The sequence below is a fragment of the Seriola lalandi genome, unplaced genomic scaffold (genome assembly GCF_002814215.2).
Source record: "Seriola lalandi dorsalis isolate HSWRI2012SDOR001 ecotype SW California unplaced genomic scaffold, Sedor1 jcf7180002053944, whole genome shotgun sequence".
NCBI lineage: Eukaryota > Metazoa > Chordata > Actinopteri > Carangiformes > Carangidae > Seriola > Seriola lalandi.
This window is the reverse complement of record NW_019524497.1, coordinates 277,099-291,124: the sequence shown is the minus strand read 5'-3', so window position 1 is coordinate 291,124 and position 14,026 is coordinate 277,099. Positions and strand designations below refer to the sequence as shown.

At 42.6% G+C, this 14,026-nt stretch overlaps 1 protein-coding gene across 2 annotated transcripts; it reads right to left on the bottom strand.

Moving 5' to 3' along the window:
- Positions 1 to 28: 28 nt before the first annotated feature.
- Positions 29 to 11,486, bottom strand: scaf4a (SR-related CTD-associated factor 4a). 2 transcript variants are annotated; one of them, XM_023402573.2, is made up of 19 exons: positions 11,336 to 11,486; positions 9,559 to 9,642; positions 9,371 to 9,415; positions 9,110 to 9,271; positions 8,805 to 8,937; positions 8,291 to 8,427; positions 7,951 to 8,151; positions 7,774 to 7,859; positions 7,549 to 7,633; positions 7,030 to 7,206; positions 6,761 to 6,834; positions 6,424 to 6,614; positions 6,103 to 6,203; positions 5,615 to 5,728; positions 5,342 to 5,498; positions 5,123 to 5,250; positions 4,617 to 4,770; positions 3,921 to 4,076; positions 29 to 3,730 (listed from the first exon to the last, which is right to left on the bottom strand). In XM_023402573.2, exons 1-19 carry the CDS (start codon positions 11,363 to 11,365, stop codon positions 2,499 to 2,501), a joined length of 3,447 nt encoding a protein of 1,148 aa, XP_023258341.1. In that variant the 5' UTR covers positions 11,366 to 11,486; the 3' UTR covers positions 29 to 2,498. The 2 variants fall into 2 exon arrangements, with proteins under 2 accessions (XP_023258341.1, XP_023258342.1); XM_023402574.2 differs by having other exon boundaries at positions 7,957 to 8,151.
- Between the last annotated feature and the right edge of the window lie 2,540 nt (positions 11,487 to 14,026).

The following is a 14,026-nucleotide window of genomic DNA, read 5'->3' as shown; positions in this document are numbered from 1 at the left end:
CAGAACATAATCTGAATAAGCAAAATGATTTGGTAAAAAAATAGTTTATTAAAAACAATTTCCTATGGTTGAAATATTGAAGATTTTATGTCCATGTCTTTTGTATTTTTAACAAATCATAGAAACATCTGTCAACTTTCAAACCATGAGGAGTTAAAAACATTAAAGCAAAGGGCCTTTCTATTCCTTCCAAGTCAGCTCATTTCTCTGATAAACGAATAACAGATTATAAACAACAATTACCATGACACCTTAGAAGAGTCAGTGATACAAGCATATTTACAGCAGTGTCCCAAGCAATACTCTTCATTTCATCACTTTAATTTTTCCCTCTTGGGTTTCTGTGTTATAATTATTCAAGAACAAGAACTAGGCTTGCAGAATCTGAACTTCAGATGTTCACAACTACACAATATCAGACAGTGTCCTCAGTGAAACAGACACTAAGTTTGAAAGTTGTGTTTATCAAAGTCAAAACATAATTCAGCCACAGGGTTTCACTTTGCATTTTCATGTGGACAAAACGTATTTATGAGTTTGACTGACATACATGAGACAAATATAGGAGGATTTCAAAATACAGTTAAGCTCTTATGTCTGATCCAAGATATTGCCTCCTTCCTTTCATACATACAGGACAAAGAAAAAACTTGTGTTTATACAAAATGCTCAAAAAGCCAAGCTGGCATCTGAATTTTTGCACATTTTTTGTGGAGTACAACACTTTTAAAATAAACGTCTGTTGGATTTTCCTCTGTCGGATCTACGAAAGGTTCTCCTTTATTTCTTTAACTGAAAAATAAAAACATGCACCTTTAGGCAGGAGTGTGAAATTGAGACAGCAGAAAAAAACATTACTAAGTATACACATCTGAGAATTTCAAGAGGAATTTTAGTTCCACTTAACTTTTATGTTGATTTTAGTTTTGAAAAACTGACTGTCTAAACTTTAACAGACATCAAAATGAACAGTTGTTGCTCATCTGGGTACAAGTTAATTTCTTAACAAATGAATGTACTCAAATTTATTATTGTTTGACAATACTTCTATGTATAGATCACTCCAACCTCTGAAAAAAAGCCAACTTACCTAATATCAAATATCTTTATTCTCCAAATATTCCAAAGGAGCTATACCACAATGCACCTGGGCGTGACTTTTTCTTTCCGTCTTAGTTTTGGCGTTGCTTATGTTGAAATGTCTTATCTGAAATGCCTCTCGGCCCATTAGTCACGACATCTAAGCAAGGGAAATTTTATTATGCTACTATTAAAGTTTAAGTCCTTGGTTTTCAGCTTCTACAATAGTTTGTGTGCGTCCAATATTTCTGTAACGAAACAATATGATTAAAAGATTTTCCTAACAACTTCACCGTAAAGTCACATCTGGGTAAGTACAGTACAGTCAAAGAATGTGAAGCATCCTCCATTCCCAAAATAATATTAGAATGAGAATCCTTTTTTCACAAGGAATTGGGTGCAATTCCTGTTATCAGTAAAAAATGACTACTAAGTTAGATCCAGAGACCTTGTGAGAATAAGCTCTTCTAATAAGTCCTGTGTCTGTAAAAGTCTCAGTATTAATGGAATAGTACTAATAGTACTAAAGAAATTCTTAAAAACTTAAATAAAACCACGTACAGTGGATTGTTTAAGGACATTGGGTATTGGCCAGTAAATGTGCACATGTCACAGATTCATCAGTTACTGGACTGATGGATGTTGCCACAACAACAAAAAGGATGCCTTCCCCGATTTGTAAAATGCCTACAAGCAACTGAACTGGATTTTAAGGCCACCATAGTCCTTTCAAAGCTGTGCCTTACTGGCTCACAAGAAAAACAAGATGAGATTAAAACAACAAAGAACAATAAATGGCGTTTGTGTTGTAAGAGAGTTGATTAAGAAGAAATTCAGTGTTGGACATGACATTTTGGCAAATTAAAAAAAAAAAAAAAAAAGAATATATTGACCGTGTTGAGGAGTGCCTGCTATCACACAGATGAGGCTATGAAGTGAAAGTAAATCTGTGCCACAGAAATTATTTGTTTCCTCTGTCTGCGAGTCAACATGAGTAAAAACAAATGCGAGCTACGTTCACTTTAACTTCAGATGGACAGAGCTAAGTTAACATGCAAGCACTCCGTTCATTCTTACGACTTACTGGAAGGAGAAAAACAGCCAGGTGACAGCCAATATTGAACTACAGCCATTATTCCAAACTGATTTTCACGTGGCTGTGTGTTTTGAGACACAGATGCAAATCAAAATTTGACCATAAATTCTAAAAAATATGTTATATGTCTGACAACATGAGTGGGAGATGCTTGTTTTCAAGAAATATGTTACTTCCCAGAAACTGTCAATTACCAACTGACAAACTGTGGCTAGTTAGAATTCATCTGCCGAGTGTTGAGGTTGGCTACCATAGTGAAAAACACCTTTGTCATCTTTCAGTGGTTCACAGCAGTCTCTGGCTGAACAAACAGTGAGCCAGTCTATGATGCTGCTTCCTGTTTTGTGTCTGTGGGTGCACTTTGAGCTGGAGGTGAGGGCTCAGAAGGCATTGGCTCTCCTGCAGCAGTAGTTACCTCTGGGGCCGGAGCTACAAGTTCTGATTTTGCCTTTTGTTGAGAATCTTCCACACTCGGTTCTTTACTGGTTTCCACGGTAACCACAGGAGTCACACAAGGTTGCTCGGTGCTGTTAGAGGTCCGAAATTTGTCCATGTTTTCCAATTCGGCCAGTCGATCATCCCTGTCCCACCGCGTGGTCCTCTCTCGCCGTTCTGACCGCCGTGGCCGCTCCCCTTCTTTTCCTTCAGCTCCTCTCCCTCTTTCTCGACTCCCTCCCTCTGCCCTTCCTCTTTCTCCTCCCTCCCCCCTCCCATGCTCCCTTTCCCCATCATCGCCCCTCCCTCGTTCCCTGTCGCTATCCAGACTGCTTCGCCTCTCCCTCCAGTCACGTCTGTCTCTGTCCCGGTCCCGGTCCCGGTCTCGGTCTCGGTCCCGGTCCCGATCTCTGTCCCTGTCTCTGTCTCTCTCCCATCCTCCTCCACGGTGATTGCCGCCGTCTTCCTGCCAGCCTCCGAGCCTGTCCCTCCCATCCATTCTATCACCACCTCCTCCTCTCCCTCCATCACCAAAGGGACGCCTTCCACCTCCAAAACCTCTATCCCTGTCTCTATCCCTGTCCCGATCCCAGTCTCTGTCCCTGTCTGGCTCTCGGTCCCTGAAACCAGGTCTGTCTCCCCTGAATGGTCTGCCATCCATTTCTTCGGGCCCTTCCAGGCCACGAGGACCACCTGGTCTGATAAAAGGAGGTGGAGGACCTTGAGGAGGAGGGCCATGCCCATGTGGAGGGAACGGAGCCCTCATATTGTGGGGAGGGGGCATCCCAAAGCCTCCTTTAGGTTGAGGGGGCTCGTGGTGCATCATTTGAGGGTGTGGTCCCCTGGGCATCATCTGTGGGGGCATAGGGGGCATGTTGGGGTGAGGAGGTCTTGTCACATGGGGTGGAGGGAAACGCTGCATGTGTGGTAGTGGGGGAACAGGAGGACGCTGGAGCGGGATTATACCAGGCCGAGCACCAAGCAGACCACCAGAGGAGGGCTGGATGTTTCCTGGAGGACCGCCCGGAAGAGCACCTGGAGGTCCACCTGGAGGTACACCTGGAGGTATACCAGAGAGAGCACCTGGTGGTGCACCTGGAGGTACACCTACTTGGTTGCCTGATGGAGAAACAAATGCAGCTTTAATTTAATTACTTTACTGACTATACTGTAAAACTCACCCAGCACCTCTACTGATGGATTCCTTACAGTTCTTCAAGTGATGAGACAGATGTCCCTAGTTTTAATGGCCAAATTTAAACAACAAATCACTGTCTGGTGAAAAGTGAGGAGAGACAGACAGACTGACCCATAGGTGCCATCTGGTTGTTGAAGATGTTGGGACCTTCGGGGACCTCGTCATTTTTCCGGTTGCCCAGCCCTGTTGGGTCCAGGGGTGGTTCCTCAACTCCAACTTTGGCGGGAGGTGGGGGGCCTAGAGGCATGGCACCTGGGGGAGGGAACCCTGGGAGAATAGAGATGAGAGTAAGGTAAGGGTGCTTCCATGCCAGTCTGGTTCAGTTCAAAGGAACTGGTGCATTCGCCTGTTTGATTCAGTTTGTGTGGGCTGGTGTGAACTCTGTTTGATGTGGATTAAACAACAAACAACAAAAATTGTGGACCTGTGTGGTTTGTTGTGGTGTAACAACAAAGCAAACTAACCACAGGGTGTGACTGGATTTTCCATGTTAAAACATGTGTTGTGCCTGTGTTCTTGTTGATGTATTTTTTCAGTTTCTTAAAAAGTTAAAAAGTGAATGAAACACAGAAACTACACACTAAACGTGTTAATTAATATATACACTTAACATTAGGGTACAAAGCTTGACAATTCTTTCTTCATGTGCTCTTTTTGACAGCAGGGAACACAAATAACCTAACACATAAGGAGCAGTAATGTGGTGCATGTCTTCCTTTCAGATTTGACAGAATAGGCACTGTGAAAAAAAGCAACTACATGAAAGCCAGTGAGAAATGGTTTGATGGCAGTCGTAGGAGGTGCTACCTGGAGGCATCTGCATGGGGTTGAAGCCAGGTCTGATGAAAGGAGGAGGTGGGACACCTGGTGGGAAGGAAGGCGGAGGCATTCCTATGGGACCAGGAAAGACAGGAGGCTGCAGAGAACCCACACCAACCATTGGCTGCTGCATTGGAGGGACCTGAGAACATTTATAGGGATTTACTACAGAAGTCGAATGATAAACTTATCTGTTATATTTCCCAGCGACACTCTGGAGACACAGTAAGAAACTAAAAATCATGTTCTTCTATCTGAGTTATCTCATCTATTTTTATGTAGGGATGGAGCAGATGTAACATCAGTTTGTAATATTACGTTGTTGTTACCTCCACACTAAAATTAAACATTTGCATAGATCCCTGAACAGCAGGCACATCATCTTAATCAAAACAAGTTCAATCAATATCTTTACCAACATTTTCTTTTATACCACAGATGGATCGACACTTAAAAATTCAAAATTCTGGTAACATCTTGCAGCTGTTGTTTACCTGTGCAGGAGGAGCAGCTGCAGCAGCCAGAGGTAATACCTGCGTCTCCTCCGGCTGCTGTGGCTCTGACCGGCCGTTGTGGTTGAGTTCCTCTGGGTGGTCTAGAGTCTTCCTCACTCCACTCCACTCTGGAAAAGACAGACACAATTCAGATTTCTGAAAAGCAATACATTATAACGTATGATTTCTTAATGTGTCTGTGCCTGTCAGAGTTTTTACCTGGTGATAAGGTGTCAACATCCAGTATTCCTCCGTCTTTTAGCTCCTCCAACTGGTCTTCTCTGATTTTAGACCAAGGTACGTAGGTGACACCCAGCTCCACGTCCCAATACTGTTTAAACTCAGCCTTTATGCCCTTGTTCAAAGCCCAAGCAATCTGGTAGGAAATGAAAAAAAATTGATTCATTTAGAAATTTCTCTGTTTTCTCTTTGATTTGCTGACTTTTTGTTTAGTAGTTCATTACTAAGCAGCAGCTTCTGTGGCTCACTCACCTTGATGGCTTTCTGGTTAACTTTGTAAGATCCTCTACTAAGCTTCTGTAGAGCCCTGAAGGCATCTTGCCTATGTATCATGACAATATAGGCGCACCCACGTGGAGGGATCATCTGAACAAGAGAGGACAAACAGACAGGTAAGCAAAAAAAAAAGGATAGTGATTTTCATTCAGTTAGCTGACTGGACACATTCCCATTATTGCACTGTGGTCCTTTCTTAAATAGGTACAACATTGTGCTAGTGTTACTTTACTAACATAAATACAAGTATGAAGTATAAACAACAAAGCACAGCTCTTCATGTAATAACTTTGAGCATGAAATACACAAAATGTATATGTATACATTTACTCTAAGGTGACCAGAAGACACAAAAAACATTTTTCATCTTTCATACAGATGAAAAAATCCTAATTCCGTTCTTTCAAACCACAGGATGTAGTCACAGTTAGCTCAGTGCAAGTGATCTATACCAGTCCACTTACATTGATGGATTCTATCTGCCCAAACTCCTCCAGTAAACAGGCAACATCCTGCTGTTGTGTTCTTTTGTCCAGCTGGCCCACCCACAGAGTGGTACTGCAAACTGAGAAAGAAGAAATAAAAAGGTATCGTGAACAAGAACTTTAGAAGAAATACTTCATATCAATGGGTTCCCTCCATTTATAATTTGAAAAATCCCTGTGATGACATCCAAAGACAATAATCTTATGAAATTACTAAACAACCCACTGCACATACCTGACAGATCATTTCAGGGCCTATGCTACTTGAATAAATATGACCATACACAGATCATGACTCACTGCTCAGTGTCTCGCTCTTGGGTGGTGGGAGGCCTTTCTGCCGTCGCTCTCTCTCTTTCTCTCGCTCCCTGCGCTCCTGCGAGCGAGAGCGCGGGGAATGATGACGCCGGTCTCTGGAGCGCGAGCGGGATCTCCTGTGCCTGGACCGCCGTGTACGGGAATTAGACCGTGACCTCCTCCGTTTCGGAGACCTGAGGGAAAAAAAGCATTCAATTTCATGGTATGTTCATCACAAATTTACATACCAAGAGCAGCTTATCTGCATAAGGCAAAGAACAAATTACAGCATGGTAAAGAAACCTAGGTTGACAGGTCATGGCCCATTTCAGATTCTTACCTGGAGCCTGAGTGTGACCTTCGACCATGTCTGCCGTCCCTCATAGCTGAACGGTCCATATCCATTGACAAATCCTGATAGAGTATGAAGAAGTCATGGTTAGGATTTGTTGCCAACTATTAGACCAACAAAACACACTTCAATTATACAGAAAACAATTGCTAATCTTCCACCTCAACCATATGTTATCCAGATTTCCAGTATCAGAATTAAATTTTAAAACAAAAATAAACATGTGTGTGTATTCTTTGTACTGCTGTTTCATCTACCTGTTGTAGCTGGGCTGCGTTGTGGGGAGGGTATACGCCTGGGAAGCCTGGAGGCCCAGTGGAACCAGGGAGGGCCTGCCCTGGCAGAGCGTGCCCCATAGGAGGTATCATAACTGGGAAGTTTTGCCCTGGTGGTAAACCATAGGCTTGGAGCTGGCCATTAGGAGGGAGAGGAACCTGAGAATGACAACTGTGGTAAATACTGTGCACATACATCAGGGGTTTCCCAAATATAAAATCAAATTGTTAGAGAAAGATTTGTCCTTTTGCCATATTTTTGTATGTGTTCCCATCCATAAATAAAGAGCATGTACTGTACAATATATAGTACATGTATTATGTAACTCTATTGTTGTAACAAAAGCCATAAGGTTAAATTTGAGAGTATTTTATACCACTATTACAGTTTAAAGGGAAAAAAAAAAGAAAAAGAAAATATAGATACAACGAATTAGAGGACGAGACTTGTCAGGAAAGATAAGTTCTTTTATACTTAAAAAATGTTGTTCTTACTGTTACCTGTTGTGAGAGGTCTTGCGACATGTTCATCATTGGTGGTTTAAAGTGCTCCACGTGCTGTGGGAAGGCTGGAGGCTGCTGCATACTGTGATGATAAAAATACACCATCAGCTTCACAGCTTTTATTTCATTTCCAAGAAGAAAAAAAAAAAAATCAATCAAAGCTTCCCACTTCTTGGCATCACAGATATGTTGTAATATATGTAATACACATCAAGGGCTTACAAGGAGGGCTGTGAAGTGATGTCATCCTTCTTTGTTTCTTCTCCAACTTCTGGTTCATCATCATAATCAAAACGGTCCAGCAGTTTCTAAGAGAGAGACAGGTAATGAGTGTAAGCTACAAAATTTCTAAACAGTGCCTGATCTCTGACATGTTGCAAAGAATTAAAAACAACGCACCGTCACCTTGTCAAAGGCTGTCTTCTGCTGGGTGGGCTGAGTGGGCTGAGTGAGTTGGGTGGCTGGGGGAGGTTGTGGGGTGACCATGCTCAGCCCAGTGGTGATGTTTTGGATGTGGGTTTGGGTCGTATGGAGATGAGGCTGAGTGTTGGCGTCGGGCTTCACTGGCTGCTGCTGAAAGTTCTGGAGCATCTGCTGCAGCTATAAATGCCAGTGACAGAGAGTGAAAGAAAAGAGTTATTTATTGGTGGAGGTCTTAGAGATGTGCAAGATATGACAACAATACAAGCAACAAGACTGAGGTCAAAGCTAACACTAGTCTACATGAGTATTAACTCACCTGTTGACCCTGTGAGGACTGGAAGAGCTGTGCCACTGCAGCAAAGGCATCAGAGTTTTGCAGCTGAGCAGCAGATGTCATGGTGGAATTTGCCGTTACTGCGGTAACTGGCTCTTTGGCTGGAGGTGGAGAGGAACCTGATGGGAGAGAGAAAGCTTTAAAGCGTGTGAGCAGCACACAGATGCATTCAAATGCCAGAATCATTCACTGATACTTCAGCATAGCAATACTGCATTGATTTATGAAATATAATTGCTATATTGTTGTCTTTCGGCTCCAGGTCGCCACTGTGGATCACCGCCCACATATGAAACTGCCAACCCAGGAATCAGTAGGCAAACTACTCTACCACTTGAACCACGGCCCCCCTATGCATTATAATTGTAAATATTTTTTTTAGTTAAAAACTGATTTTAAACCGAATTTGATCTGTTAAGTTGCATCCGTATTTAAAAACAATATCATGGCCATATAATAATCTCTACTGCCTCATGCATGCAATCAAACAAATTACCTGGCTCTTCTGTGCCCGTATAGGGTGCAGCAGCACTGCTAGAGCCAGCTGCCATGTCCAAGAGGGGCTGAATAACCTCGATCTTGAACACCCCATTCTTCTGCCACAGGTTCAAGACCCGCACAATCTTACTCTACATAACACAAGGAAAAAGGTGAAGGAGAGGGAATAACAGGAGGAGAGAACATTTATCATTTGAAAGAGCAAAATCAAATGGACATATCCGTGATTGCAACAGTGCAGTGTACAATTTTCAAACTAATTTTCATCACACTGAAATTTCCACCAGGTCTTTCATTTCTTACCCTGTCCTCTACGGGGCAAAGGCAGAGGTTCTCAAAAGTCCCTGTAATGTTTTTGGTAAACCTTGGGCCAAACACGTCCTTGTCCGGTCCAAACTGGTGTCTGGACTGCCTAACAATGGAATCCACCACATACAGGCCTGCTACCTTGTACTCAGGCTTGCACTGGGGAGAGCAGAGGGAGAAAACAGATTCTGAGTGAGTGTATGCAAATTCGGTGGGCAGAAACTGGGTGATAACTGAATTTAAACCAGCCTGTCTCACCTTCTTGATAAACTTTTCCACAATCTGGACCACATGTTTGTAGAGCTGAAGAGAGAAGCAAAAGATCATTTTACAAGCTAGATGAAGGCTCAAAAAATGAGGGATTTAAATTTAAAAATGCAGAAATTGTACCTCAAACAGATATACAAGTAACTCTGAAAACAAGAGATTGCCAAACTTATTCTTACTTTCATAGCTTTGATGGCTGATTTGGTGATGGAGATCATCTTTGCCCGAGAGATCGGGGGCTTGGAGTCCATCAATGAGAATAACTAGAGACAGAGAGAAATAACAGATGAGTGACACAAGCACACGAGGAAGAAAATAAATACAAAGAGAGAGGGAGCAGTGCTAGAGGAGTGGTACGGTCAGAGTTGTCAAAGTTGATGCAAATCATTTGTATTCCATTGCTTTTGATTTCCAAACCCACGTGTTCCACCATTAACAAAGCAAACTCTTAAAATGTTTTAGTAGCAACAAGTGGTAGAATTTGACCTGATGTCATAAACTTTAAGCAAGAATATCCCAGTCTTTACAGGCTAACCATAATTTAACAGTCCACCAGTACTGACATGTGATATGTTAATTTGATATATCTTTCACTGGTTGTCACAAATGATGATCTGAAAGACAACTGTGATTGGTTATGTGGACTGATGTTTTTTTTGTCCATGTCTATCTTGTGTGTTTGTTGTATACTTCATCATGCTCTAATGGATGCCTGAGGCTGAAAGCTCTGGCATTACATTGAGGAGTGCTATAATTGTTTGCCACTTTCTTTTCCCACTTGTTATAAATCCTTGATACACGCAGACAACCCAAACTGGCATCTGATTTAATTAAACAGAATTTCATAATTTCTTCTCAAGCCTGACGAGATGCAATGATACACTTTGGATGTTTTGAGCTGAGGATCCAAGAATTCAATGCACAGCTGCAAAACTCTCATTATGTAAGTACATAAGATACAGCCCAGTCACTTTACGGTGAAAAGAAATGAGGAATAAACTGTACACAGTTGATGGGTGACAGATGTGTATATCCTAACAGCTGTGTGGTGCACATGGTTATTGCTTTCCTTATTCTGAACTGAACGAAACGTCAAGTGTCTGAGCGATACCCATTCAGGCATCCCTAAAGTACATGTTTGCTCTTTTAGTAGGTATCTATTAACAGTACGTCGACATATTTTGTCAGTGATTTGCATACAGAACCAACAACTACTTTCTTTATTTCTGTGCCAAACAGAAACTGCAAGACACTTTTCAAGAAGCACTAGAAAGTGCTCAAAGCCCTGGGGATGAAATGATATGGTGCAACATACAAGTATCAGGAGAACTCAGATAGTTGTGATTCAATTACAGGTTCGTGTTTGCCAACCTGCCTCTGTGGTTAATCAACTATACGGGCGCAGCCACTGTAACTGTTACATCAAGGATTAATAGGGCCATCAGAAGAAACGATCAAAATCACCAATAGATGACTTGACCGGGCTTTTGACTGGACATTTAGAAATGTCAACCATCAGCCCTCAGGCCTCGCACTGACTTGACAAACACGGGCAGTGAAAATTATGTTTGCAGGCTTGCAGTGTGACAACAACACCAGGATAGTGTTTGCTGGGTAGCATTGTTTTCTACACCAATGTTAGTAACCACACTCTCACTGGCCAACATTTACGCTAGTACATGAGCCTATGTTGATTGGCTATCGTTGTGTTAGCTTCATAGTTGGCAGAAAATCTTGTCATTTGTTTCACTTACAACAGTATTTGCGCGGCAGGCGTGCAACACGGACGCTAACTCGGTTAGCCCTTAGCCAGATAAGGTGGACATGTCCAGCTAGCTCGCAGAGCAGGCCCACAGGTCGGTCCTGCTCGGCTAGCTCCAGTGCAACACAGCACCATGACCAGCACCGTCAGCCTCGGTGAGTTCAGGGTCTCAGCGAGCCCTGAAGGCAGCTTACCTCCTGGTTGAAGGCGTTGACAGCGTCCATGGTTGCCCAGCGCTCCGAGCCTTCCCCTTAGCTCCAGATTCCCCGCTTACAGCGATGTTTATTCAAGGAAGGGTCGGTACAACATGTCCGCTCCCGGTGGCTAACGATAGTTAGCCTAGCATCGGTAGCTCTCGGGTCGGCGGGCACGGCAAAGCATGATGGGATTCAATTCTGTAATTCTAGGTTTTGTCCACCGGGTGGCGGAGTGCTGTAGGGATATGAGCCAAAGGGATATGGTTTGATTTGGTTTTATAAAGAGAACCCACAAATAACATACTTGTCCAAATATTTAAAAAAGAAGCATGACACAGGATAAAGACAAAATCACAGGATAAAGACAAAATCATCACGACAAAGACTGATGTGTCTCTGCGTCACTACTATCCAATCACTATAACATGCAGATAAAATATTATAATCATGTGGACCATCATGCAGACAGGACATCTGTGCATTGTGTACCTACCCCAGTTGTCTCTAAGTGCCTATTATGTGTGGCACACACACAGAATATTACACATGCAATCTTATATTTTGCCTATACTCCCAGATACCAATCAGTATCCCTGTGCAGGGTCACTACATGACCCCAGGTTAAACCAGGAAACCAAGTTCAAGGTACATATTTGCCAGACAAAAGTGACAGTTCCTATTACTTTTGTCATCATCACCTGATTTCTCTGGGATGAAGATAATACGTCTAAAATTAAAGTATTCCATGTCACAAAGTTAAAGACTACCCCTGATATAATCACTTTGATTGTGGTATAATTTTTTTTTTCTAATTTAAAACATTAAGTGAATGTGTGCAACATTTCCAATACATGCTTTTTAAAATAACTTACTAAACTAACTAATTGAGAATCATAATCTACAAATCATTAAGACTGCTCTGTTTCCCCCTTGAAGAGATCACCTTTATGGATGCTATGCCGCGTATCTTTATTTTACAAGCTTGTGTTAAACTCCAAGGGCTAATTCAAGGACTACTTGCCTTTAGCCATAATTTCATTACAGTATTACATGCTGTCAGGACAAAGAAAAAATGGCCATCAGTTCAAGTTCACCAAGGCTACAGGCTTACTAATGTCTAGACTTGTAGGACTGACTGTATGTTCCTGTAGTATAAAATAATTCCAATAGGTGGTGGCATACTTGTATTTTTGGTTCCATGTCTGGGTGTGTGTTTGAGTGTCTAGAAAGCATGGTCCAGCAGGCAAGTCAAACTGCATGTGTAGATGTAGCTATTCTTCTCACTCCCTCTAGGAATCCACATAAAGCAGAGCACACCTGTACATATGATTAAATCTGATAGTAACACCACAAACTACAGTCTCAGAAGACACCACAGAGTGGAATCAACACCTCTCAGGCACAGACTAAAAAAAATAATAACACAAGCTTCACAAAGGTTATTGCAGGACTATTTTTTTTTATTGACTTTCATTATATGATCAGGTGTTTGTTATTTTTGTTCAGCCAGTGCAGGTTCAATGCATGTATAGGCAAAAATATAATATAATTTTATTAGATCAGATTAACCTGCGTAAACGTGTCTGAAATTGTTGCCCCTCCCTGCAGGTGTCCTCCTTTGACTGATGAACACCGCGTTAATTGGGACAGTGAACACCTCCATAAGCATGGAGGACATGCTCCTTTGTCTGTCGCATGTGACCTGGAGTACAACTTTATGTTTGCAGGCAGAACAAGTTCCGCAACAGCCAGCAACACCATGACAAAAAGACAACAGCTAGATGATGGTGCTTCTTATCTGAAACTGACAATTTTGTCACAGACAACATTTATACAACATGATCATTCACTGCCACAAACATTCACCTCTGAGTCAATAGAATGAAGGATTTGTGCCTGGTGCACATCGCATGGTGTGCACATTTGGATCCTTTACGCACCATTGTACTTAAATGAACCTGACAAAAATCACGATGCAGACACACAGACATTCGTCTATGCTGTGGATGTGTTGCTGTCTCTCTGCTCTGGCTACAAATGTATTCTTTGTTCACAGCCATGTACAGTCTGAGCGCACCATGTGAAGCAGCGGGGCAGCGGTACCGGGCGGAGTTGTCCCCCTTGTTCTCACATGTGCTCCTCCCGCCTGCGCTGATTGGATTGAAAATACCCCGGCTACCACTACAGTGTGAGAGGGTTTGTGTGTGTGTGCGTGTTTTTTTTTCACACTCACACTAAGTAACGCCCACCCAGATGACCGGGAAAGTCACTTCAAACTGCAAAACACGCTGCCTGCGAACAGACTCTTCGGGAGGCGCTCATGTATAGAGAGGACGTGTGTTGCCTAACCCTGACTGAGCCACAGCTTCTTTTTTTTTAAACCCAAAGTATTAAATCAGGTTGCGTAAGTTAATAACTTTCCATGATTGAGTCTGGAATATTTTATGTGTCATTTCCGTCTGAGCTGACACACTAATTAAGTCTCGTCACGGAAACTGCTGAGTGCGCTCACTAGACGCTTTGGATGAACAGGTGGCGCAAGCTCCGGTTCCCTTAATTTGCTATTAGGGGCGAGACGCACACAGCCCGGAGTTAACGCACTTTACCGGACGTTAAGCATTTAATACCTGCCTTTCGCTAAGGTGGGCGAGAGGCGAGCTGCGTAATTTTCATCCCCCCCACCCCCCC

What these genes read in the sequence shown, in the direction of transcription:
- scaf4a (XM_023402573.2), bottom strand. Translation starts at nt 11,365, where the DNA reads ATGGACGCTGTCAACGCCTTCAACCAGGAG. An exon ending in CAGCCATCAAAGCTATGAAA is followed by an intron (nt 9,416 to 9,558) that starts GTAAGAATAAGT and finishes TTCTCTCTTCAG; the next exon opens with CTCTACAAACATGTGGTCCA. An exon ending in ATCACTTCACAGCCCTCCTT is followed by an intron (nt 7,634 to 7,773) that starts GTAAGCCCTTGA and finishes TTATCATCACAG; the next exon opens with TATGCAGCAGCCTCCAGCCT.